The 27990-nt window shown below is 41.9% G+C and overlaps 1 protein-coding gene across 3 annotated transcripts in view; it reads right to left on the reverse strand.

The window, feature by feature from the left end:
• Nucleotides 1-9871: 9871 nt before the first annotated feature.
• Nucleotides 9872-27990, reverse strand: part of si:dkey-34e4.1 (carboxyl-terminal PDZ ligand of neuronal nitric oxide synthase protein) — a 59550-nt gene continuing 41431 nt past the window's right edge. For all 3 annotated transcript variants that reach the window (XM_004549811.3, XM_004549813.4, XM_004549814.6), the window contains one exon: nucleotides 9872-11974. In XM_004549811.3, coding sequence (XP_004549868.2) covers nucleotides 11413-11974 — 562 coding nt within the window. In that variant the 3' untranslated portion in view covers nucleotides 9872-11412. The remainder of the gene's footprint in view (nucleotides 11975-27990) is intronic.

Genomic DNA, 27990 nt, shown 5'->3' on the forward strand with positions numbered 1-27990 from the left:
TGCATAATCCATCATACAAAATGTAATCAAATGGAAAAGTCTCTTTTTAAAACTTGTTTTATTAGTTTTAATCTTTTAACTTTATGCATCAAGCAAAAATTTAATTATATGCAACATTCTCTGACTGGAAGAAATTTGTTTAACATTTAAACCTATTTTCTGCACATTCCAGCACATAAAATATATATATATATTTTTGTGTTTACACTCACTCTTTCAAATAGATGCAAGTAAAACACAGCAGAAAAAATAAAGTCAAAGACTAGCGGTCCTGTTGCTCTATTTTCACCTGTAAAGCAGGAGTCGGGTAGGCGGAGGTATACCCTGGTGCAGGTGTGCCGCAGCGGTCAGTGGAGGAATCCGCGAGTTTCTCTGAGTTTCCACGCTTTAAACGCTGCACGCTCATACTCTCTCATCCACTGTTGATCTGCACACAGCTGTTGTCACGAACATCGCACTCGCTTACGTCACTGTCATGAGACATTCTCGCAAAAAAAATCACGGTTTTAGTAACGCAGTAACACAGCGTTCCTACGGGAAGGTAACGGTAATCTAATTACCGTTTTTGCAATAGTAATCCCTTATTTTACTCGTTACTTGAAAAAAGTAATCGGATTACCCATCTCTGATTATAAGTGCAGGATAAACCGTTTCTGACACAAAAGTAGTCACATGACCCCCCAAACAAAAAAATATTTAAATGACGGCACATTTAACAAACTGTGGTCTTATTTAGCATTTATTAAACAAGCATGCATTCAGTACATTCAGTATGGGCTATATCTTCCATCTTTAACAGTCACTGTTTTGATAGCTAAGAGTCACCGCCCTGCATACAGGGTCAGACACAGGTCACTCTGAGCTCACTTTTCTGTGGTATTTGTGGTGTTCTCTCCCTTACTCTCAGACGCTGCTGCACTAAAGATTTGTAGCCTTAGTGACAACACTGAATAATGAAGTCATACTAAAACACAACAAACTCAGGGTCTTGCGATCTTAAGTACCACTGCATAAGTACAGTATCATTTTAATAGGAACGTCGGTCACATCCTCTAGTGAACACTTTTGAAGATGGATGATGAAGATGATTAAATGTTTCAGTGCTTGGAAGAATTTACAAGACAGCAGAGAGACAGAAGGAGCCTTCTTGAGAAAATTCTTTGAACTCTGGAGTTTACAAAGAGGAAGTGAAACTGAGCTGAAGCCATCATGAAATTGGGGTGGAGATTACTTTACTTCCATGGGTGTGCATGATAATGTACTAATAATAAACATGGACGAAAGACTTGGTGCGTTCTGTTGCGTAAAATCGACAAGATTGCATTTGCACATTTAGGCTGATATTTTTTGCAGCTAATGCTTCTCCAGAGTTAGGAGAGCTAATCTGTGAGATTGGGTTAGCATAGCTCTTAGTCCTTACTAATGATATATATGTGGATTGGCAGAACTATAAACCACATTTTACTACACTGAGTGTAGGTATGACTTTGTGGCTGTGACAATTAATCTAATTATTGATTTAAAGAATGGAAAATATCACGCCAAATTATTAACAATGTGATTTACGTTACTCCTTGTACACTGAATGGACCCCTGATGCACAGGCCTTTGTTATTTATTGGGTTTGTACCCACAGAAACTGAACAGTATTATAGAGTTGACAACGTCAATCATTTTTTATATAATGTTAAAAAGGAGTTTCTTATTCCCACTGTTGCCACTGTTGCTTGTCTGAATGTTGGGCTTTTCTCTGTATTATTTTGAAGTCTAAACCTCACAATATAAAGCACACTGAGGTGACTGTTGTTGTGATTTGGTGCTATTTATAAACCAAATTCAACTGAATTAAATAGAACAAATTGCATTAATGTATTTACTATAGCTTATGACCTATATGCTAAACTACCGGTAATAATCTTGCTTTCAGCCTTAGCTCCACACGTCTGTGTCACAGATCAGAAAATAAGGATCTAAAAGCATGGTGTAAACTGAGGTTTACTGGGTTCAGCTAATTTACAAGGCACAACACAAAATGCAGGCTAGAAAGCTATAGCCAAGTCTAAAAATAGACTGGAATGAATGGTGAATCACTGATGCATATACTAAAAGCACTGTGGTAATTCACTAGGAGTCAGAGGGAAATTCAGGTAATACTACTAGCTGAAAAATGGACACGGACCATTTGATTTTAGACTGGACCATGAAGCTGGTGTTGTGCACATTGACTCACTGTACTGTGGCTGTGACTTACTAAATAAAAATGGGACCATAATTCATGTCAGTAACTACACCTAAGTTCACCCCAGCACGAATTGTCAAAATGGGTGCTGTTGACGTATTAGGTTAAATATGAGAAATGATGCGTGCAGCGGGAAGTAGCCATCTTCACTCTGTAAAGCCTGTAGAATTTCAAAGTGTGCTGATTGTGGTGCATAATAGCATGGGGAAAGCCAAGGATATAGATCTTATAGACTACGTGTAGGTAGTTTGCAGATGAGCACTGTTAATTAAAGCCGTGGAATGTTTAATCATCCGGTGAAAGCAGGTTATTTCTCTTCCTGCTATGCTGTGAGCCGAGAGGATTAATTAAAGTCCTAAAGTTCATCTTGTGAAGGTTTAAAAAGTTATGAAAACAGAAACGAAAAATGATCTGAGTCTAACAGCCTCTCTCGGTGATACAGTATAGTAAGTGCATGGGTGCTGAATCCCTTCTTTTTAAGCACGCACAGAAAAATATACAGCATCATTCAGAACTTCACAAGCTCACAATGGCCACCGAGTGCCAAACCTTAGACCCTGTTTTTAATTCTTCCATAACATGCAGTAGCCTAATCTTTGTTTCTGCTTTTGTCTTCCCCCCGATGTTTGCTGAAAAGATGTCAGGCTCTTACCCGTCGTCTGCAGCAGCCAGGAAAAACCGCAGGCAAAACTGCCAGAGATAATATTATGCTGTAAACGTATATTCCTTACTCTCTGTGCAAACCATTAATCACTGTATTCCTGAAAGTCCCTCTGCATGTTTTGATTTCAACAAAATAGATCTTTTATTGTTAGTCACACAGTAGAAGTGCAAATATTCTCTGCAGTTTTCATCTGTACATTTTTTGGTCGATGTGTCGCACCAGTGTTTGGATTATACTGGTAATGATCAAGACAGTATAATGCTATAGACAATAACGATGACCTGACAGTGCTGTCCTGATTTCTCAGTCTTTTACATATTTATCACACTTACATGTTTCACATCATTAAACAAAATACAGCTTTTAAATGTTGAATCTTTAAATGATAAATTATTTTTTAATTTACTAAAAGGGGAAAATATCCAAACCTACCTGGCCCTGTGTCATAAAGTAATTGCCCCCTAAACCTAACAACTATTTGTTTCACACTTGGCAGCGAGAACTGCAATTTAGCATTTGTGATAACCGGCAAAATTCCTTCACATCACTGTGGAGGAATTTTGGCCCACTCCTATTTGCAAAATTGTTTTAATTGAGCCACAGTGGAAGGACTGCATGAACAGTCTGTTTAAGGTCATGCCTTCAAAGTCTAGACTTTGACTAGGCAACTCCAAAACCTTTGTTTTGGGTTGTTGAGGCATTCAGAGGCAGACTTGCTGGTGTGTTTCAGATCATTGTCTTGAACTTAATAGCATGAACTGATGGCCAGAGATTCTCCCTCAGGGTTTTCTGGTAGAGAACAGAAGTCATGGTTCCATTAATTATGGGAAAACATTCAGCTCATAAGGCAGCAAATCAACCCCAGACCATTGTACTACCGGCACAAATAAACTCTTTTTATGAAATGCTGTGTTAATGGTGTGTTAGTTTCCCCAGATGTAAATGGACTCAAACCAAAGAGTAGAACTGTTGTCTCGTCCGCAGAAGAGTCAAAAGTCTTGGGAGTCATCAAAGTGTGTTTTTTTTGACAAGTGTTAGAAGAACGTTTTGTTTTGGTCAGCTGTGGTTTTCTCCTTAGGACTCTCCCATAGACACCATTTTTGTTCAGTCTTTTTCTTATTGCTAAATAACCAAGTCTGACCTTAACTGAGACAAGTGGGGCTTGGCATTATTTAAGGTGGCCCAGGATGTGTTTCCAGTACCTGCTATAGCAAAACTAACTGACCGCTTGATATTTATTGTAAAAACATAACACAGTATTATTTTCCAGTAAGAGAGACAGTATGAGTAATTTAACCTCTCTCCAACAGTGAGATTAACTGAGTGGACTGGATTGCTGCCATGTTACAGGTGCAGTTTTCATGATTAACCAAGCAACAGCTTCTGCAGAACACTCATCATCTAGCTTCCTTTGTTTGGACAACCTTTGTTAACTTAAAATCAAACATCACTTCCAAGTAGTGGTCATTGTAACTTATATTTAACTTTGCAAAAGGGCCTGGCTTTATCAGCTTGCAGGAGTGCAAATAACAAGGGCTGCTTGGCTTTCAGACCATAGCTGATCTTTTCTGAGCACACTGCAAATGTGATAGGTATTACTACTCCTCTGCTTGACTGCATTACCAAAAAAGACAGAGGGAGAAAAAACATCTGTTAAAGGAAATGGTTTGAAACTAGTGAGTATTTTATCGGCTCCAGGGTCTAGCTGTACAAAAAGCTCACCTAAAGCTTTCGCTCTGATATTCTGCACAGGCTCTTCAAGCAGCACACAGCAGCAGTTTTTGCCCGCTTAACATTCATGTGCTCAAAGCTGATAAAAAGAAATGACAAACAGAAAATGTAAGCTGTGCTACACACCTCCAGACAACCAAGAGACAAAAAAATAAATGAATAAAATCTGCATTTTCTAAACTCCCGCATATGGCTCTCTCATTGTAAAAATAACCCCAAAAAAAGATAACAGGGTTTTACCAGCATTAAGATGCAAGACCATCTACACGCACATTTCAAAAGGTGGACAGTCCAACAGCTTCATGACACTTGTGTTCCAGTGAGCTGTTGTGTGTCTCCACAGTCCCATCACTTTTTCTCTTGTTCCCAGCTCCATCTGTCTGCCTGTTTACATATCTGAAATGTCTGTCTTCCTAATAAAGCCATGACATAGTGAAAGAAGACTCTGGCTACAAAGGACCAGAGAGGAGTGCTCCAATGTGTCTGGTTTGGGCTTTATGTGAAAGCACATATGTTGATATAAACAAGACCACAGATATCATTCTTGTGCTTGTCTGGATTGAATTTCATGATATTTTAACTTATTCGTGATCATTAAATCCATTACAGTTACATATCTATTTAGGGAAAAGCCAAGAAATTCAGCACTCAGCCTCTCCCTCACTGTGACCTCAGCTCTCCAGCGTATAGGGGAACTTTGGAGTCACCATATTTAACTCAGCCTCTCCTGATCTCTGCTGCATTGGCTGAGGGCAGCTGGGTACTTTATTCACATGCTGTGGGACAGTCAAAAGTCAAATCCTCTTTGAAATTCAGCGTCAGTGCTCTCTCACTGCATCCTGTTGTTTGCTTGCTGTGATCGGTTCTACAAAAGCAAATTTGACTTAGAAATATATCAGACCTAGTATGTAGTGCCAGGGTAAAAAAGCAGTTTTTTTTAGGCTTTTACTTTTTAACCATTTCTGTTTTAGCTTATAGTTAATATACATTAGTTCTAAACAAACAATTTTATTGGACAACAGGCAAGAGATATGGAGTCCTGGTGTAACCTATATATTACTAAAAAATATAACCCTTATACCAGGGGTGGGGAATTCCAGGCCTCAAGGGCCAGGTTTTAGATATCACCCTGAGTCAACACACCTGAATCAAATGATTAGTTCATTACCAGGCCTCTGGAGAATGTCAAGATATGTTGAGGAGGTAATTTAGCCAGCCCTTAGTTACAAAGGCCCTTGAGGCCTGGAGTTCCCCCACCCCTGCCTTATACAATGCATACATATTACTTTTAAGATTAGGCTTGAAACTTTGACCTTTGATAAAGGTCAAAGTTAGGGCTGGATCACATGAGGTCAGCCTAGACTGTTGTTATTATCCCTGCCACAACCCAAGACTTACATGCTAGTTACTATAATAAAAAAATAAAGGTTTGGGTACAATGTTATCTGCTTTCCTAACTGCTTCTCAAAACTTTCTAGGGGGCCCATTTCCTGCTGTTCTTCTTTCGTCTTATCTTCCTCCCCTCACAACCAACCAACCAACAAACCAAGCAGATGGCTGCTGCTCCCTAATCCTGGTTCTAGCCGAGTTTTCTTCCTGTTAAAAAGGAGGTTTTCCTTCCCACTGTCACCAAACGGGACAGTGGGAGGTTGTCTGATTGTTGGGGTTTTCTCTGTATTATTGTAGGGTCATTACCTTACAATATAAAGAGCCTTCAGAGGACTGCTATGATTTGGTGCAATTTAAACTGCAGGCAAGCAGGCCACCCGCAACCAGTGACAGATGGCTTCCCCTCCCTGAGTCTGGTTCTGCCAAAGCTTTCTTCCTGTTAAAAGGGAGTTTTTTCTTCCCACTGCCACTGCCAGCACCACCAAGTGCTTGTTCACAGTGGATTTCAATTGAATTTCTCTTGAATATTGTAGTGTCCTTACCATACAATAGAAAGCATGTTTCTGTGAAGTGGCACTCTATGTATAAAACTGAACTGAACTGAAGTTGTGATATAAACAGCCTCCAGAAAACCAATCATAAACTTGTATGCAGGACTGAGAATTTGCATCAGGTGTTTTCAAAAATGCTGTAAAAGAGATCACAAGGGCAGTGGAAGACAAGCAGCACACCATGCCCCTATTTCCTGTTTCACTTAAAATATTTGACACTATAGAACAACAGTATAACTGGACAATCAAAAAAAGTTTACAGAACATTGTCTGATACCTGATTCGGTTGCACTTGGTAATGACGGGCACCTCAAACTTGACTCATTCATCAAAAACAAGACAAGGGTAGATTTCACAAAGTATTTCACTAAAGAAGCTAAAAGAAGGACCCATCCAAGGACCCAAGAAAACTGGAGCGGTGCTACATTAAAAGGGCGAGACAATCACTTCTGCCTGAAAGCATCTCTTCAAAAATATAAGAGCAAAAGTCATCTGCAGCCGACCTTGGAAGTAATCATCACAACTGTTACCAGGACGTGATAAAACGCAGGGATGTGTACATATTACACTGGTTTGGTTTGCATTGCCATAGTATGTTTACCTAAAAACGCTACCCTGCCACAGCTACATTCCAACCAGTGTCGAAATCAATCAAGTTACTTTCTTTTAGATGTGCTTTGTGGTATAGATGGTGAAGCCAACCAAAGTCTTTCCCATACAACTCTTCTCTGCAATTTAATACACAGCTAGTGTTTATGCTTTAAAAATATTTTTTGTTGAATCAGTATGTTAAACTTCAGCTTTTTATGAGGAATAACTAGAGCAATATCTAAACCATTGGTGTCAAAAATAAGGCCCAGGGGGCCAGAATCAGTCTAACAAATACTCCAACCTGGCCCACTGGACAACTTTGGAAAATGTAAAGGAGGGCATAGCATTTGGACTTTTAACTGTATTTCCATATATTTTCAGCCACCGGGTTATGGCTGAATTCCAGTGGAATGACGGTAATAGATGTTCCAGCCATGTGTTCCAGCCCTAAACCTAACCTTATCCCTAACCGTAACCATAACCTTATTCCGAACCTTAACCAGCAGTTAAATGGCGTAAAGTAGTGTTTTCCAAAGCGATTTCAAGAAAATGACTGAACATGTGTAGATTGAGTCCAAACGGTTCTTATATGTTCTCCTTTTTCTGATGTCATCATTTAGGAACGCGTTGGGTACCCAAAAACATAAAATGTTGACAATTTGTCACCTGGCGTAAAATATTAAGCTTAGGGAGTGAGAATGTGTTGATATTTTACAGCTTTTCCTATTGATAGAGAACTCTCCTGTGGTCATTCATACCACACCAAATTAAATTTGTAACAGATAAAAAAAAAGCAATTAAAATACAGACATTTTTTCCCTCACTTTGTCTGAAAGGTGAAAAGTCACGTGGCTGCAGCCTTCTTTGTGCACCAGCTTAGTGATTTCACTATACATATTAATAACAATAACAAAGAGGAAGCAAGACACTTTTCACATCCTGTGTATATAAAAATGGAGTCACTGAAACATTAAAAAGGAAAAGAGTTTTACCCTGAAAACTTGTATCCTGCCCTCTGCTTTGAACTTCTTGCTAATGTGTTTGCTACATAATTATGACCCGAGAAAAACTGATGGTATCCAGCAAGGACTTTGATATTACAAATTTGCATTTAAAGAGAGATGACACTATCACACCCTCTATCTTCTCTGTTTACTTTTCTGAGCCTTCTGCCCTGTAAATACTAAATGCAGCTGAACATTTAAACATTAGATTAATTAAAATGCGCTGAATTGCTATCTTCACAACCCTGTTGTGTTGATGTCAGAATTAAACTGTTGGGCTTCCTCATTCTCGGATGATTTCTTTAAAAAAAAGGTAACAAGATCTGATTTGTTTCTTTATCTTGGTTTCTACTGGCAGCTGTTAAAAGCAGCAGGCTTTGCATAATGAGTCGGTCCCTGTGCCTGTGATCACCAGCATCTCTCTCACACTCACACACACACACACACACACACACACACACACACACACACACACACACACACACACACACACACACACACACACACACACACACACACACACACAGCTTTTATCACTGACCGGCTCGCTCCTGTCCGTACACAGACTAATGACTTTTCAGCAGCATTAATGGGCATATAAAGGACGAGGGACATCTACTTTAAACGGCTATGTAAAGCCGAGGAGCTGGGGCTTTGGCGTGAGGCTGCCTTCCAGCTTCTATGGGCTACGTTAGATTGATCGCAGATCAGATGCAGTCTTGTATTGAATGGGCTTACTGAACAGGATGGAAACCACCTCTCTGGAGAGAAATAGGAGAGAGAGGAGGGACAAGCTGCACAAGCATCCTGCATTATTGATTATCCAGCAGGGGAATTCCATGTTGAAGGTGAGAATGAAGGCACGCAGGGACACTACACAGCTAATTTCTTATCTCCAGACTGTAGCAGAGGTGGTGTTTGCAGTCCTTAGATTAGAGAGGTGCGCAGGGAAATAACAGCATTGCCTTCTTTGCTACAGCTGCATTACACTGAGGCCCTGAAGGCTAATAAGCCTGTCAGCAAGATGTTTGCACCCTGAAGCGACAGGGCACTCTGTGGAAGCGAAGTTTGCAGGCTCGTGGACTAGAGAGAAGAAAAAGCTCACCTTCAAAAGGACACCTTGGGAGCACAACGCCTTGGAGGAAGGGACAGGAAGTGTCGTCAAGCCTTGAAAATGTTAAGTGTGTGGTAAAGAATTTGAGAGGCATGAATTCCTAATGTCAAATGGGACTGTAATGAGATATAATGAATGCATAGCCAAACAGGCCAGAAGAGCGGACGATCTGTCTGTTCTGCTTTCCATTCAAAGCGAGGAGACGAAACCAACAGCACAGTCTTTATTGGAATCCAGCCGCGAGCTGCTACAGTAGTTCCTCAGAGCCGCACCTGTGCGCTGATATCTTACACCGCTGCGTTACTATTTGCAGTGTAATCTTCTCAATGTAGCTTCAGCTCTGGCTGTGGTTCAAATGATGTTGACTGTACAGCGGTTACAGGAAATTACACTGAATGAAAAGGCGTGTGAACAAAGATCGGCAGCAGATTAAAATATGTGCAACGACAGGAAATGTAAGCAGTACAGTAAGCACAGGTTTTCTTTGAACCCCCTCCTTCCATAGCACTCTTCTCCCTAGGTGTCCTGTGTGCAGAAGGTAACAGGAAGTAAGGGTCTAAGACTTTAGTTCATTTCAAGTGATCCACAAATAACCAGAAACAAATTTTTCTTCAGCTGTTTCTCTTTATTATTTTTTCATCCACATGTTATTGCTGTTAAGCTCCCTGCCACGTGTAATGTTGGGAAAAGCCTGATTTCTGTGTTTTGCCTGTACACCTGCAACTTTACACTCCCCCCCTGTGACCTTGTGTGCTTTACCCCTCATCTCCATTTATATTCACTTCTACTCGCAGAAGGTGGCACTTTATTCAACACCATTAACAAGGCAACAGAAACCTTATAAACGTGAAGTTAAACAGCTACTGCTTTTCATCGTCCGTCGTTCCGATTATTATCTCTAGCATTTTCTTCAACATTTTATGATTTCATTTATAAAATGTCAGACATTTAAAGTAACTCAGTTTATTGAATTTTTCAATCTGGTTTGATCTATGGTGGAACATTTTGGCATTTTCATTTCAACTTCATACAATTATTTCTTTTATAACTAAACTGTTGGGATGAGAGTGAAGTTTGATTCACTTTAAACTACTCGAGGTCCTTTTCTCTCGATTGAATGCCAACAATGTTCCCACCGTTTAGGTTAATTCACCCTGAAAATGAAAGCAGATTTGTTGGGTATTCAAGATTTGACAAAGATAGAAGCAAAGAAGAGAAAATCCATCTGCCAAGCTGTCTTTCTCCAAGGTCCTCTCTGATTCCCCAATTATCTTCCCATTCAGTATCTTGTAACAGACTCCCCACTCAGACGGGCGCAATCCATTACTTTCACGGTCATTAGCTTCATGTCGAGTTTCTCAAAAAGAAAATGCTTTTAATTCAAAAATCCCCTTTGGTTTTAAAGGATTGCATCCAAAACAAATCAATTGAATACACGGAATACCTGCAGACATTCCACTCATTTTCCCAGCAGTGCTTTAAGGCCCACGAAATGCAAGTAAGAAAAAAACCATTCTAAAACCCACTAACCTCTGAGAGTACAAAAACATAATGCACAGCGCTACACAGCTGTGCGCAGACCGCAACACATCATTTTCCATTTTTACTGACTTTCTTGTTCTTTTCTTTCCGCCCACCATTACCCGTCGGGTGCTCCTGCAGAAATCGAGGCTTCTCCCAACATCAAAATCACAAGCACTTGCATGGTCATCGTGTATCTTTAGTTTGTACCACAGTGAACCATCATACAAAATAATCTTTTAACGTCGACTACTAGCAAAAATAAAACGTGTTCCCTCGTTGGCTTTGAATTCTACGCTAAATTGACTTTAACGGTGCAAGAGGTGCTACATGTATTCTGCTAAACATTCTAGTCACTAAAAAGTAAATTAGCTCATTATTTTATTACAAAAATACTAAATCTGTCCACAGGCTAATCAACTGTACAATAGAGTACTTTCCAGGAACTGGTATCAGCTACTGTGTGCCTGTACTGTGTCACAAGTGGGTGGAACGATTAAAGGCCCTGAAATAGAGCCCAGTGCAAACATAGGAGGGTCTGATAGTAAATATTAGATTAAAAGCTGATTGCAGAAGATGATGGAAGTTTTCCAGGAGATCAATAGCTCCTAGCTCCGCTGAGGGACGTTAGGGTCCTCCTGGCTGCTCTCCAGCAGCTCATCCTCAGAAAAGCTGATGTGAAGGCAGGTATCATTCATCGGGGAGAAGGGCAGCGGGTGGCCACAAGTGTCCGACTGTGAAGTGAGGGTGGGGGCTTCAGTGGGATACGACTCAGCGGCTGAGAGAACGGTTTCCCCCCTCTCCTCCACGGGACTGTTACAGCCACTGGAGGCTGTTAAAAATGTCCCATGGTCCCCGAACAGGTCGTCGTCGTCACGCAGGGGCGACAGCAGGGACTTGGTTTCGGAGCGCACGCCCGAGTCCTCGCTGGTGGAGCAGGAGCTGCTCTCGCCGTTGCTCAGGGAGTGGAAGTCACCGGATGACAGCGAGCTGGGGGTGATGTCAGGGAACGAGATACTGCTGCTACGGCTGGGGGCTGCGTCGTTAGAGGTGACCTCTGCGGGCGTAGGCGCAGCTGCGACCTCTGACCCTGGAGACAATGTCCTGCTAGCTCTCTTGCGGTTTACGGAAGGTGGAGGAGGGTCGAGTTTGGGGATTATCTGCCTGCACCTGTCGGTGAGAAAACAGAGGCACCGGTTAGTGAAGCCTTCAACCGGCTAACATGTTGAGAAACAGTAGATTCATGAGCACATTTTCTGTTTGGTTTTTTTGGGGTTTTTTTTTGCTTATTTATATTCAGCATAATTTTCTACATTATTAGTAGAAGAATGCACCTTGAGCCAGTTTTGCTCCATCAGTCACATTATACTCCATTAACCTGAGTGCACTGTGGTGTAAGCTGCTACTACACGACACAGTGACTCTGTCTCTGGCTCCCTGTTGTTCCGGCTGTCTAGGAACTTATCTACGTCCCACAGCTTCTCTGCGGGGGAAACGGAGGGACGGGCGAAGAAAAAGAGCCAAAGACTGCGGGAGGGGAAGCGTAAAGAAGCAAGGAAAAAGCTGCAGGCTTTCCCCCAACCAGAAATAGCTACATTGCTCACTCTGATTTTACCACCATAACATCATGACAAGCACCAGTGCTCACAACCACACTCAATTATAGGCATTCTCTTGGAAAATGATTCCTGACAAACATCCGATAACAAGCCTCACTTCCTCCCCAACTCCTCCCATTTACATTATAACTGTGGCTGCTAACTTCGTTCCCCCGAGAAATCTGGTCCGTGGGTGAATCCTGGGCTGAGTAATGAACTTATGTGACCTAATGATGTATTTGCCGTCTCCACACGAGGATGATGATGACAGCTACAGTAATGATGGGGAAAACATCTCCTGAGATAATTATCCGCCATTTCCTACACTAACAAATGGAGCAGCACAACGTAGCACAGGAAGGTAAAAGTCAACCTGAACTCCACTGACTCCAAAGGCACAGGGGGGTATCATTAATAAGCCAGTGTAGCTGTGGGGATTGCAATGCAGATGAAGAAAAATGTAGCAATGAAAGGGCCGGCATTCAAAGGTTGTGGTTCCCTGAGAATGGAGCCGACTGCTTTAGGATCCCTCGACTTTTCCTCAAAGGACAGCATGTGGTAACTTTTTTATTTTCAGTTAAATGTATTGGAAACTGTTTTTATGGACTGACACAAAATGTGGCACCTGCATCAACGGTGGCCACAGGCTGAGTTTTAATGAGGTTAGCAGGTTAACATTTGTGGTTTTCCATGAAACGATGTTAAGAAATTTTTGGTGGAGACATTCATGTTTATACTCAAAGTAGCACACATAGTGAGCCCTAAAGGCAAATGAATCCACTTGATTCTTACTCATATTTAGCTTCTTTTTGGGCTGGTAGGTTCACTGTTCACGCACAATCTGCTCATTTAACGGTTTGACTCTGCAGCAGGTTTAAATGGTGTTATTTTTAAAGTGCTGCCAAGTTGTGGCTTGGATTCCAGCTGGATTGAGCATCAGGCTATTTTCTTTTCCTCTACTTTCTGTCACTATTTTGATTTAGCACTACTCTGGAAGACCAGGACATACAACTGGGATTGGGGTTGTCAACAGAACAGATACTGCTGATATCTTTCAATACCAAAATTCTGAAAATGTGACAGTACTTTTGTGTTTTTGCCTTAAGTACTCTAGCAGGCCTTTGTACTGAAGCTGTGAATCTTCTGGAACTGAACGAGATGAAATATGCCAGGAAGTGTTTTAGTTTATCCTCACTTGCTAAAGAAATAAAACAGGAACACACACAAGCACAGGATAAACTACACTTGGAAGATTGTGACTAGTACAGCTGCTGTAATTGCTTTGCCACGCTCATTAATAAGAAGGCTGGTATGGAAGTACTTAGTATTCGAGGTAGATGACCAACGAATTCGTCAACCAATTCGCCAAAGGCAAAATGTAAAAATGCTGTCATGTCATTGCAAGGGACGAGGAAATAGTTCCAATACTTTAGCGAACCACTTAAAACAACTGACATTCAACAGCATCCAAAGTTAAGTCAGCTATAGTGCTGATTGTAGGGCTGCCACAAACGATTATTTTGATAGTCGACTAGTCACCGATTATTTTTGCGATTAGTCGACTAATCAGATCATCATCCATTGAACGTAAAAGTACAGCTTATTGCACCAGCAGCATCTGCTCTTATATAACTATCATTAGCTTACAGCTTTAAGTGTTTAAGGTCTGTGCTAACTAAAAATAAAGACAAGATGATAGTTAATTGAATTCTAATTAAATGTGCAGATTGTTTCGGTGGAGTTTAATAAACTCAGCCGATTTACTCAGGAACAAATAAAATACTGAAAAAAGCCAAACAATAACATTTTTAAGTTATCTAAGTGACTTGTATATGTTTAACCTGAGTAGGGCGGTGGGTTTGAAAACGATCTGCCGGGAGTCCGGTGCTCTCATGGCCCCCGGCTAGCTATCGAGCTAGTGGGTAACAGACGCCTCCGTAAACGTCGGAGCGCTTTTGAAAATATGTGGTGTCTTGATAAACTGAGCAGATATTTGAGGTTTACACAGCTACATTCTCGCCTGAAAATATGTTAAACGTTTATTTTGTGACCCAGAAAGAATAATAAGAGTAATATTAAAACTAACTAGCTGCCGCCATTGTTGACAACTGCGCTGGGCCGCGCTATGAATTCTGGGACACAGTTTCTTCTTCTTCGGGGTTTAACGGCAGCTGGCATCCTTGTACATGCAGTGCTGCCATCTTCTGTTTCAGTCCGTTATTACACTCTTAAATCCTGCTACTTATTCCTGCTTTTGGGATCTTACAAAGCTTCAAATGACGCGTCGACTATTAAATCAGTCGTCGACGATTTTGATAGTCGACGTAATCGTGACTAGTCGACTAATCGTGGCAGCCCTAGCTGATTGGCTAAATTAAAGTAAATTATTGCTTCAATAAATGCTTAAACTAATGTTAATGTATATAACATTACAACTTCTAATATTAACATTTTAAATAAATACTCTGCCAACACCATGTCTGTATTTTAAAGTTACAGTGTGTAAAATCTCACCACTAGATGTCAGTAGATTTCTTTACCCTTCCCAATTCAAGAGCACAATCCTAGCTATGGTGGCCACCGTTTATTTGTATTGAGTGTCAGTCTGCTAACTTTCTGCTGTGAGCGAAACTTTGACATTTAGCAAATAAGCTCTCATACATTATGAGAATGTAATCAAGTTGTTTATCAGAGCGAAAGCGTGATTTGTAACATACATGAGCCTAACATTAGCTGGCATGACGTTAGCTTATAACCAGCTGTTGTTGCTGGATAAAACATGTATTATCCTTCACATCTTGAGTCTGAAGAGCTAATTTAAATTTTATTATTATGTAACATAACAGCTTTCATTCTATATTATGTAGAGCTACAGAGTGTTAGTGATTAAACAGTAGATACTTTAGCAAGAAAATACTGAAAATAGGTCACTGAACTTTAAAAATCCAATGCTCAGTTAGTCCCGTTAGGTGTACAGAATACAAGATGAGCTAAGGACTGGGGTCAGACTTTTGACTGTGAAATGGCCCACAGTAGCCCACAGTGATCAAGTCGTCCAGTGCTCATTATCCTATAAAGTCAAGTGATTATTATGAGAGTACCTGCAATGACAGTACAAACACAGTTCAAAAGAGAACATGAGTGCTTACTTCTGGTGTATCATTTGATCAGCAATTAGATTCAGTTGATTTCACTGTGGATTTATCTTTTTTTCACAATGCAGCTGGAAAACTACTACTTCCACTACTTCTAAATTGAGGCAGGGCACAAAGACAAGCGCAGTCACAATTCCCGGCTGATCCCAAGCTAACCAGCAGCAAATGACTCCTCAGCAATCTTCTACGCATCCAACTGGAATCTCATATAGGGTGTGATATTAAAACTAGTTTAGTTGTTTGTTGTGTGGTGTTAGTTCAGCAAGTATTACACACACACGCAGGTAGGAACAGAGGATTACCGGAGTTGACTCCTTTCTTTATTTTTCTTTTTTTCTTCTCCAAAACCACAACCAGAACAACATACTCACTAGCGCCCTCTAGCGCTTCTGGTAAATGCATCTACAGAACAAATGCAATAGTATGTGTGGACACAACATCTCCCCCTTTGAACAAGGACTTCTTATGTGAACCTGACTTCATCATTCTGATGTATGTCACCTAATACACTTTTAACATATTTCACATTACTCAGTAACATTCACTTTCCCATGACAAAGTCTTGGGTCCAGCAAGGTGGGTTCCTCATCCTGGTGGGCCTAAGCCTACTATCAGACTCAGAGTTAGATGCTAGATCAGTTCCTGGTTTATGACAGTCCATTGTTGTGTCAGAATCAGTACCTGCGTTCAGCTCTGACAGAGCCGATAAGTGTGAGGCGTTCCAGGTCCGTCCATCATCCAGCAAATAAGTGTTTGGTCCTTTCCTTGTCATGACAGTCCTTGGTTTGGAAAACTTTAACTCGCCTTTCTTTACCTTCCACGGCTTCCTAACCCGTACCTTGTCACCAGGCTGAAAGTTGGATGGTTTGGCGTGTCTGCGAGCATCAGTGTATTCTTTCATTTTCATTTGCTTATTCTTAACTCTTTCGCACATGGTATGCCTCTCTGTCTGAGGAACAGGCATATCCATTACCTGTAACTTTGTTCTCATTCGTCGTCCATGGAGCAGTTCTGAAGGGGAAACTCCAGTTGTTGAATGAGGGGTTGCTCTGTAGTCCATCAGGTAAGTTCTCAGGAACGATTTCCAGGGTTGTCCTTGAATCGAGGCAATCTGTAGGCAGTCTTTAATGCATCTATTGAATCTCTCAACTTCCCCATTAGCTCTTGGGTAATACACTGAGGATCTCAGGTGTTGGATTCCCCTGCTTTTCAGGAAGTCAGTGAACTCAGCAGAGAGAAATTGAGAGCCATTGTCACTTATCAGTGTCTTTGGATTCCCTTCACGAGAGAAAACTACAGAAAGGAATTGAATGATAGTAGCTGCATCAGCTCGGGGAGAAAAAGCTACTTCAGGCCACTTGCTAAAGTAGTCTACCAATGTGATGGCAAATCTACAGTCAGAAGGGGCTATTTCAAAAGGGCCTATGATGTCCACAGACACCTTTTCCCAAGCAGCAGCTGGTAAAGGAATGGGTTGGAGTGGAGCATCATGGGTGACAGCGGACTTGTCATTCTGTCTGCACGTTGCACAGTTCTTTATCAGTGTCTCTATATGACAATCCATTTTGGGCCACCAGTACATTTCCCTCAGGCGTTGTTTGGTACGGACGATGCCTTGGTGAGTTTCATGAGCTATATCCGTGAGTTTTTTCTGCAACGACTCAGGCACTAGCAATCGATGTGTACCTCTGATGATGCACTCGTTCAAGACTGCGAGTTCATGGCGGATTGGGAAGTACGGCTGTAAGTCAGGATCCAGTGACGTCTTCCTAGCAGGCCAGCCTTTCTGTATCTGCACTTTCTGCAGCTTTGTGAACACTGGACAGTCTTTGCACCCTGACTGGAAGTCATCCTCAGACACAGCACTCAGATCAGTGAGGATGGCTGCAACTGACTCCACATCCTCTGCACATGCCATGTCTGTCTCGGAAAGTGGAAGCCTAGAAAGACAATCAGCAACATGGTTCAGTGACCCAGTTCTATATTCCACTTCATAATCAAACTCCAACAGGCGAGCTGACCATCTGGCTATGCGTAGACCAGCTCTGTTATTGCCCTTAGTAGTCAGCAGTGTTGTCAGTGCTTGGTGATCTGTTCGTAGGAGGAATTTTCTGCCCCAGAGCCATGTGCGCCATTTTTCAGCAGCCCAGACGCAAGCTAGAGCTTCCTTCTCAACGATTGAGTATTTCCTCTCTGCATCAGACAAGCTGCGAGATGCAAATGCAACAGTATGTTCTGCATCATTACCGTCAAGTTGAGTCAAAACAGCACCTACACCGTAGTCTGAGGCATCTGTTGAGACTATGGTTGGCTTACTGGGGTCGAACATCACCAGGGCAGGGCTGTGCACGATTAACCGCTTGACTTGATCAAACGCTGCTTGAGCTGCTTCGTTCCAGTGGAATGAACAGTCCTTACGCAGAAGAGCTCTCATAGGTTCAACAACAGTCCCGTAATTTGGCACAAACTTGCTGTACCATGCACTCAAGCCAAGAAATGAGCGCAGGGTTGCAGGATCAGTAGGGGGCGGAGCATGCAGGATGGCAGTGACATGAGAGTCATCTGGCAGCAGACCTTCTGGACCGATCTTTTGACCCAAAAAGCTCAGAGTAGTTTGACGGAGTTGACATTTGTCAACATTGAGTTTCAGTCCTGCATTGTTGATTCTGTGTAACACAGCACGCAAGTTGGCCTCATGTTCAGCTTCTGACGTTCCGTATATGATGACATCATCAAGGTAGCATTGCACCCCTTTCTGGCCGCGTAGGATTTGTGTCATCATCTTTTGGAAGGCTGCAGGTGCTGAACTCAACCCATAGGGAACTCTGCAGTACTGGTACAGTCCTTCATGTGTAATGAAAGCAGTGAGCCCTCTACTCTCTTCATGTAGTTTCAGCTGATGGTAGGCGGATTTAAGATCCAGGGTGGAGAACATGACAGCCCCACGCAGCTCAGACAGTATGTCCTCTATCAGTGACAAGGGATGACTGTCAGCGACCACCGCTTTGTTAGGTTCTCTCAAATCAACGCACATGCGTATGCCACCAGTCTTCCTTCTAGTGACTACAATCGGGGAGACCCATTCAGATGCATCAATTTTCTCTATGATGCCATGTTCCTCAAGGTTCTTGAGTTCTGCGGAAACTGCATCACGGACTGACAGGGGTAAGCGTCGAAGTTTCTGCTGTATTGGCTTCACTTCAGGTCGCACCTTCACTTTATGTACAAAGTCCTTTGCACATCCGAATGCAACTGGAGACTCACATTCCTGTTTACATTGAGTGGGCAGAGCCGAGGTTTGCTGGAGTGCAGCACAGACCTTGGGACTGTCAAGAACTAATTGTCCCCCTTTTATGTGTAGCTGGAGGGCAGTCACCAAGTCCATTCCCAGTATGGGTGTTCCTGTTCTCACAATGTAGAGATCTGTGGAGGCACTCTTGCCATTGTAAGTAATGTCAGCTCTAAGACACCCTAATACATCCAGTTTCTCTTTTGAATATGTAATAAGCTGAACAGCTGGATTACTTAACTTAACTGAGCCAAAATTTGTGCTGTAAACATGTTCAGGCAGTATGGAAACACCAGACCCTGTGTCTACTAGTAGCTTAACAGTGCATGCCTGTGCAGTATTTGGTACAGTGACTGCAACAGTGCACATCAATTTAGCCGGATCACCACTGACACAATTGTCAACAGTTAAAACACACATTTCAGGAACAGTCACTTCATTAACAAGCTTATGAGAAGATTTACACACTCTCGAAAAATGTCCGATTTTCCCACACGTATTACATTTGCAGTCTTTTGCGGGGCAGGATTTATCATTGGCTTTGTGATCAGCTGAACCACAACGGTAGCACGTCGGAGCTGTATCCGTTTTTTTAGCTGCTTTGTATTTTGGCTTGCGCATCTTCTTTTGTACTTGAACAGCGGCAACAGGCTTTGTTTCACCGACAGCAATGGCCTTTGCATCAGCTATTGCAGCCTCTGTACGCCTAGCAATTTCCAAAGCTCGATCGAGCGTCAAATCCTCCTCCATTAGCAGTCTTTCACGTATACGAGCATTATTTGTCTTCTCTACAAGTTGATCCCGCAACATTTCATTCTCCATAGCCCCGAACTTACATTGTTTCACGAGCTCACGCAGTGCTGCAACGTAGTGATCTGTAGACTCACCGACAGCTTGGGCTCGTTGCCTGAAACGGTATCTCTCGGCGACAACATTGACTTTAGGATGAAAGTACGTTTCCAAAGCCTTTACGGATCCCTCGTAATCATCCGTAGCGAGTGGTAAGGCGCTGTAGATTCGTTGTCCCTCCGTTCCCAAGCAGTGAATGAGCAGGGCCCTCTTCCTCTCCGTAGCAAAGTCATTACCCCCGATCGCCAGCAAGTAGTTATCGAACAACTTTTTCCACGCAGCAAATGGAATTTTCGGTTCGCCCGGGCAATCCAGGAACACAGCCGGGGGTTGCAAAGAGAGCAGAGCCATAACTTAATCATCCCATCCTCGTCGCCACTTGTTGTGTGGTGTTAGTTCAGCAAGTATTACACACACACGCAGGTAGGAACAGAGGATTACCGGAGTTGACTCCTTTCCAAAACCACAACCAGAACAACATACTCACTAGCGCCCTCTAGCGCTTCTGGTAAATGCATCTACAGAACAAATGCAATAGTATGTGTGGACACAACATTGTTGTGCACCTGCCAGCTGCTTTGGATTCCACCCCAGCTCCTCCCTTAGTGCTGTGTGTGACTTAATTGTCATATTGGTCAGTGAATGCCACTCGGATCTGTGCTGCAGGTCTTGCTGCTGCTATGGGAGGAATGCTCCCGGTTGGCCTTTCCACGTTTCATAAATGCTGATTAATATAAATTAACTCTGATGTAAATACAGTTCTGTTTTGACTGTAGTGGTCCTGACTGAACTTGATTAATTACAAGATTTCTGATGGTTTCTTTAATAGCTGCTTGTCACACATGCAGCAGAACAGTACGTGAGACCTCTGGTGCTTTATGGCGGTGGATGGTCTTCTCAGATTCTCTCGGTAAATCAAAACATGCATGTGACAAAAACACACACTCACACTCTAAAATATCTCACAGAGCCGACTCTAACAGATCGAGTCTAAGACAGGTACATAAAGATGTGCCGCTCCTCCAGCCCTGCTCTGACAGTTTTACAGCTCAGGCCAAACCTCCACAGATAAAATAATACCACGTCTTGACAAGAACGTTTCCTCTCTTCTGGCAAAACCGGGAGAGACAAAACAATCCAACAAAAGGTGGAAAACAGAGACAAAAGTGCTGTGCATAAAACATTTGTGACTCATTGATTACCTCAATGCTAATGCGGCTTCTAAATTTGCAGAAGCACATTTGAATGTAAATAGAGGTTACGCAGTCATTAGCAGAGAAATCACTGGCGAGACCTACGCACGAGCCAGCGAACACCCACACTGTTCATCCACTGCATGCACAGCCTCATGCTTGTGCCACAGACACATGCTCCACATGCTGGTTACCATGAGTAATACTCACATAGAGGGAGGAGAAGGGGCAGAGAAGAGGAGGAAGAGGAAGAGAGGAAGGGGGCTTAGGCAGTGGCAGAGAGCTCCCCGGGCTCCCAGGGAGAAGCAGGTTGGTGCGGTAAACGATGAGAGGGATGGGGATGGGGACAGGGCGATGAAAGGCATGAGCTGGGGGGGTTTAAGGCAGTGGCTGATGATATCTCGTTAGGAAATGAGGGATGGTTAGAGGAAGAAGAGGATGAGCAGGAGCGGGTCCTCACACCTGTACCAAAGAGAGGCCACAATTAGACGACAGAGAGTCGGGGAGCTATGCATGTGGAAGGAATAACAGCTAAAAGGTTTTGGATTTGAACATTTCCATCATTGGTACCCTCCGTGGTAATATCTAATACCACACAGTAGCAGACAGGAATGGAGATATTCAGTCGAGCAGCTGGGTGTGGAAGTATTTTCCCCCATTCTAAACTCAGCTTCAACAAGTCAATAATAACTTCGGTGTTACATAAGGTGGAAACATGCACTTCCCTGACTAGACCAAAGGTTTTTCCATCAGTCTGACTTGGTGCGTGGCGCTGAATACAGCTGCAAATGCCAGCAAGAGGTGAAAATCAGAGAGATAGCGCATTCAAAATGCTTTGTGGAAAATATGCATTTTACAAAAGTCACCTTTAGCTGACCTGAAATCCAAAGGTAGCATTGCAAAGTACTGCATGACCTCAATTCCAAAAAACCTGGAGTGCTGTGTAAAATGTAAATAAATACACAAAGCAAAGCTCTGCAAATCTCACAAACCCATATTTTACTTGCAATATAATGTGGAAAACATAACCAATGTTTAAAATGAGAAAATGTACCAATTTAAACAAAAAATAGGGTCATTCTGACGTTGATAGTAGCAACACATCTTTTAAAAAAAGCTGTGAAGTAGGGAAGGGGCCATGTTCACCATGATTTAACAATACTCGATAAACATCTGGGAACTGAAAAGACCAGGTGCTGGACTTTTGGGAGAGGGATGTTGTCCCATTTTATTTGTGATATATGAATCTAACTGCTCAACAGTCCTGGGTCTTCTTTGTCATCATTTTTATTTCATAATGGACCAAATGTTTTAAATTAGTAAAAAGTCTGGACAGCAGGCAGGGCAGCACCTGGACTTTTCAACTACAAAGCTGTGCTGTTTAATAGCTGCAGTAAGCGGTTTAGGATTGTCTATCTAAAATATGAAATGCCTTCCTTGCAAAACCTGTTTGCACCTTTCAGCACTCATGATGCTTTTGAGATGTGCAAACTGCAAATTATGCAGACAATAATGCACCCCCAATACAATCAGAGATGCAATTTCTATTCTTTACTCCAGAGAATGCAGTGTCCACGTTTTCCAAAAATAATTTCAGTTTATCCAACCGCAGAACAATTTTACAGTTTAATTTAGTCTATTTGAAATGAGCGTTGGTTCAGAGAAGACAGCAGAATTTCTGAGCAGTGTTCACATATGGGCACTTTGTTGAATGTTAGAGCTTTAACCTCTATTTGTGGATGGCAAAATGAACTGTGTTTACAGACAAATACTTTTGGAAGTGTTCTTGAGCCCACGCAGTGACTTTACAGACAGAATCACGCCTGTTTTTAATGCCTTGCTTCCTGAAGGCCAGAAGATATGGAAATCTAGTATTGATTTTTATCCTTCTTTCTTACGCACAGAGATTTCTCCAGATTTTCTTAGTGTTTTGACAATGCTATGTACTACTGATGATGCTTTTCTCAAATTCTTCACAATTTTACATTATTCTGAACTTTTCCACAATTTGTAGCACCAGGTTTTTGCAGACCAGTGAAACCACTGCCTGTAAAAACCATGTTACTGACCTGTTAACCTAGTTATTCCCCCCAACAGCTGTTTCTTTGTAGTGCTACTTACTTTTCTAGCCTTTTTGGCTTTTGTCAAATTCAAAAAGCGCTAATACCATTTTACAGAATTTTGTTCGTTTATTTACATTTTCACAGCAATTCTAACATTTTTGGAATTTGGAATTTACTTAAAACTGAAAGGATTACTGTCATTCACTGTGCTGGTTATTCTGGCACTATAAGTTACTGCATTTTTTTCATGTATTGTAATCTGTAAAAACTGGACAGAACACAAAACCTTGAGGCCTGTCAATTGCCTTAGAACAGCAATGCAAGTCAACTACTTTAGGCATGCATAAATAATGTCAATAATTACCTCGCTTGAAAATAATTTGTGGTTAAATTAAAAACTTGCAGAGAAAACAAAAGCTGCTGGTGTAGCTACAGTAAAATATCTCCAAGCTGCTGTCGCTTTGCTGCTAGCTTTCTACATGCTACGTTAGCGATCCTGCTAGCAGCTAATGATGCATGGTTTGAACTGAAATGTGCCAGCTCTGACATCCAATCCAATCCAGTTTTTCGAGTCAGGACTGAACTGAGCTCACGACTGGACTCCATTAGATTGGATTGGTGCATTGCTACTTGGTGGCACATGATAAATCTGCAAAGTAGTGATTAATTTTCCTTCCATAACTCAAAAATATCACAAAAACAAAATATCTTCTTAATAAAAAACTTTCCACAGACAAGTCTATTACTTAAGAAATGGTTAGTAGATGGAGTACCAGTGCCTTTTCCCTGAATTATTTTACTACCAAAGATATGTGACAGCCTTTTCACTGTCTGTTCTTGAACTAATAAATCTCACATGAAAATAAACGAACAGAGCAGAGAGAGGAGCAAAGGCTTTTTAAAACATTTATTTACAACCTAAGTACACATGACTAATTTTTTAACCATTAAATAAAAAGGAACAAAGCAGTCAATCACGAAGAGAAAGAAGAAAAGAAGTAGGACGTGTAAACTCACAGGGGACGCTGGGCCTTTGTAAAAGCATCTTGTTTTTCTACAGAAACTAACACTTAACCCCAGTCGAGGGTGTTGGTTAGATGTCCGTGTGGGACGTTTAAGTTTGTAGATGGACGAACGTGAAAGTCTGCAAAACTTCAAAATTCCACTAATTTTTCTGAAAAGCAGAAACCTGCCAATTTGAGTGCCTGTCAAAGCTCACTCTTACAAACTTTCCAGCTTTGCAGACATCACATTCAGCCCAATCTGAGTCCGAAGGCACGAATGAATCTTGCTGAAAAACTGTCAAAAAACATTACAGTAACTGTTTGTGAAAAACAGCATGCAAATTCAGCGGACAGTATGGGTTCTGCCCAAATGCCTAAAACCATTATCCAGTACGCTCCCATCACATTTGTGCAATCAAATTATCAGCCGGCGAGGTCTGATAGTGCAGCTCGGAAACAGAGACCATGATGTGATGAAGCAGCAAAATGAAGAAAAGATGGAGGAGAAAGGAATATCATGAGATAGGTCAGGAAATGTGATTATGCAACATGCAGTCCTGTCGGAGAGAGTGGAAGAGAATGCAGTGTATACAGTGCAGTGTATGCCACGGGAAAGTATGACTCACTTGTGAATATAAGCTGGCTACTATATGTTTCTGTCTGAGCTCTGTGTGGGCAGGCTGCAGCTTTTAGCAGCATTGTGGCTCAAGGGATGTCAATCTTTGGTCTGTCTACCACTTTGGTCCAGGTAGAGATATCTCACTAACATATGGATTGACTCAACATTTTGTACAAACGTCCGTGCACTCAGGAGTCTCCGCTCACTTTAGTCATCCTCTTACTCAGCTCAAAGTTGTGGCAACAAAGTGTATTTTAAGCCTACTATAACATCCTGTTTTGATCCCACTCGTGTTGTGTAAAGGTTGACTCACTACACGGCTGGCTATACACCGAACGCTATAAGCGGCAACATAAAGCACCGGGGACAGCTGGCGAGCTGAAGAACACACATATGAATTTGTAGGATAATGCGTGGTGATTTTGCATTAACAGTGTCACTCTGCTTGACCAGTGCTAGATATGGGAGCAAGGGAGGGCGGGGAGGGGGGTAAAGAAGAGATGGGAGGGAGAAGATGGCACTGGAGGACCTGTCTAGTCATTCGCAGAACATAAAATTGGGCCACTCAGGCTGTAAACATTGATCCGCTGGGGAAATCCAGAAAACAAAAGCAAATGGAAGCAATAAAATTTGCTATGCAGCGGGTGGGGGAGGGCAGACACAGGAGGCGTCTCACTGCGTCAAAGGTAATGCAAAGGAGTTTGGCAAACGGGTGGGGTGGGGGGGCACAATAACACAAAGGAGATGAAGTTTCCATTTTTCCACTGCCGCCCCCACCTCCCCTCTATTTTTCCTATGCTGTAGCAAATTTACAAGATCTGGCTGGGCTACATAAGCTTCATCACATCACCTAATCTAAACAGCAAAAAAGGTCAAAACTGTTTGTTGTGTATTTCTTCTGCTCAGCAGTAACCCTGACTTTCATCCCTTTTGTATGTCGTTTGTGTAAGAGCCGGGCATCAAATTTCAAGATTGCTTTTTACATAAAGATGATGTCACTCAGGAGAGGACGCTAACACAAGCCAATACAGGAGGAGGAGGATGAGGAGGAGGGTGGCAGCCAGAGAAAAGTCACTTTGGTGGTAAGTTCCTGAGCTACTTCGTCTTTTAAAATAGAAAATGTGGTGGGGCAGTGAAACAGCGGGAGCGAGAGGGCCTTGCATGCGAGCCGCACACTCCCAGAAGAATTCAATATTCAGATGGAAATGTACAGTAACAGGACGCTTCTCTTTGGAAGACGTCTGAGGTTAACCTTTGTTTTTTCTTTTGCTTATGCAAAAAAAAAAAAGATAGTAGCAGGGTAGAGTTTCAGGTTGTGAATGGATGTGAGTGGGGACTGGCTGGGACGAAACCACAGGCTATGAGTCTGGATAAGCACAAGCAATCTGCCAGGTCAACTTCCCATTTTCCTCCTTCACTGTTTTGAAATCATCTTAAAGATGCTCTGTAGAGCCAATTTAAGTGTGTGAATGAAAGGAAAAGGAAACTGGATAAAAAGGAAATTACTAAAAGAGTTTATCCTGACTGAGAACTCTCCTGGATCTTTTGTAGTAAAAGTTTAGAGCAGGAGGGGTTTTAAGAGCATTTAAACCTAATTAAAAAGTGATTATACACAGTAGTTCTATATATGTTTGCAAGGCATGTGTGTGTGTGTGTGTGTGTGTGTGTGCGTGCACAGGTATCACTGGGCGGCATGCCAGACAATTTAGATGCTGAGTCAAAGGTAAGGTAGTAAAAGCAATTCACAAGATAAAATGTGCAAGCGAGAAATGGAGCCTCGAGTAAGCCTGAAAAGCAAAACACATTAATAATGAATTATTGCAAGAAAACGATCACATTTACTGTCCTTATTCTCTCGATGTGTGGTTTAATGGCTTCTCAACATGAGTTTGTTTCATGAAACAGAAACACGAGGCCAGAGTTTAGAGCTGATGGAGTTTCGTGTGTTTCTCTTAAATCTCATTCCCTCTCATGAGCAACTCCAATCCCCTCTTTGTTTGTCTAACCCGAAACCTTCTCTCCCCCGTGTTCTGTAATCCCCTGACTGCAGTCACACTTTGATTAGCTGGAGGCGTTTTCTGCTGAGTCGAGCTGTTCCCCGCTAATAACACTGAAAGCTAGCGGATGTGTATGTCGCTGCGTAGCCTGGTTACCCCAAACACAAACTGACATAAGCAGCATGCATGGCCATTAAAGGAGCTTAACGTTCGGGGGAAATGTTCAGCAAGTTGGACGAGGATATGTGTGCTAAATGTCAATCTATACTCCTTAGTTTAACTTAACAGGAGAAACAGCTAATGCTGTTCAGTCCAAAGTTAGCAAAACCCGCCTGCTAGCGTCGTTAAAGGTTACCAATCCAATCAACTTCTTTGAAACAAAGTTCTGCTTGTTATTACTTTTCAGTTTTTTATAATACTCCACATCATTCACATTTAACTCTAGAATACTAGTATACAGAGTTAATGCTGACTGCAAGGTGACTAGGTCCTGTGGCTGCACACTAAGCCTAAATCCTCACCACTCTTCCACCGTGCTTGACAGTTGGAATGAGTTCCAATTTGGTTTGTTTTTTACCAAATGTGCCACTGTGCATTAAACCAAACACCCCTCCACCTGTCCAAAGGAGATTTTTGCAGAATTCTCAAGATTTGTTTAGGTGCAACTTTGCAAACTTAAGCCATGCTTACGCATTCTTTTTAGAGAGAAGAGGCTTTCTCTTACCAACCCTTCCAAACAAGTCATACTTTTCCAGCGTTTTTCTAATCGTACAATCATGAACTTTAACATTTAACATGCCAACTGAGGCCTGTAGAGTCTGAGATGTAGCTCTTGGGTTTTTTTGTAGTTTCTCTGAGAATTGCACAGTCTGACCTTGGGGTGAATTTGCTCCTGGGAAGGCTGGCAAGTGTGTGGAATATTTTCCACTCTTAAATAATCGTTCTCACTGTAGGATGATGGACAACTTGTGTGGAAATGGCCTTATAACCCTTCCCAGATTGATGACAGCAACAATTGCCTCTTTGAGATCAGAGCTAATGTCCTTCCTCCTCGCCATTTCGTTAACACACACACTTGCATGCTCGAGACCAGCAAAACTGCCAAAACGTTTCCTTTTAGAGAGGTGCTCACACTTGCTGATGATGAATAAATCAAATGCATTTGATTAGCAGCACCCGGCTGCTAATTACCCTCTTAACTCCTTTAGAAGCAATGAAGGTGTAGATAAATTTTTATGCACAGCATGTGCATTTGAACTTTTACTAATTAAATAACTACACAGTGCAATATGGCATCTGTAGTTGTTCATCTGAATTTTACTTTATTTTAAAAGCCACATAATTTTTGTTCTTATCTCCTGATATGTAAAACGACTGATTGACTATACAAGCCGTATTTCTCTTCTGTCATCATGGACA

Source organism: Maylandia zebra, linkage group LG7 (assembly GCF_041146795.1).
Source record: "Maylandia zebra isolate NMK-2024a linkage group LG7, Mzebra_GT3a, whole genome shotgun sequence".
Classification (NCBI taxonomy): Eukaryota; Metazoa; Chordata; class Actinopteri; order Cichliformes; family Cichlidae; genus Maylandia; species Maylandia zebra.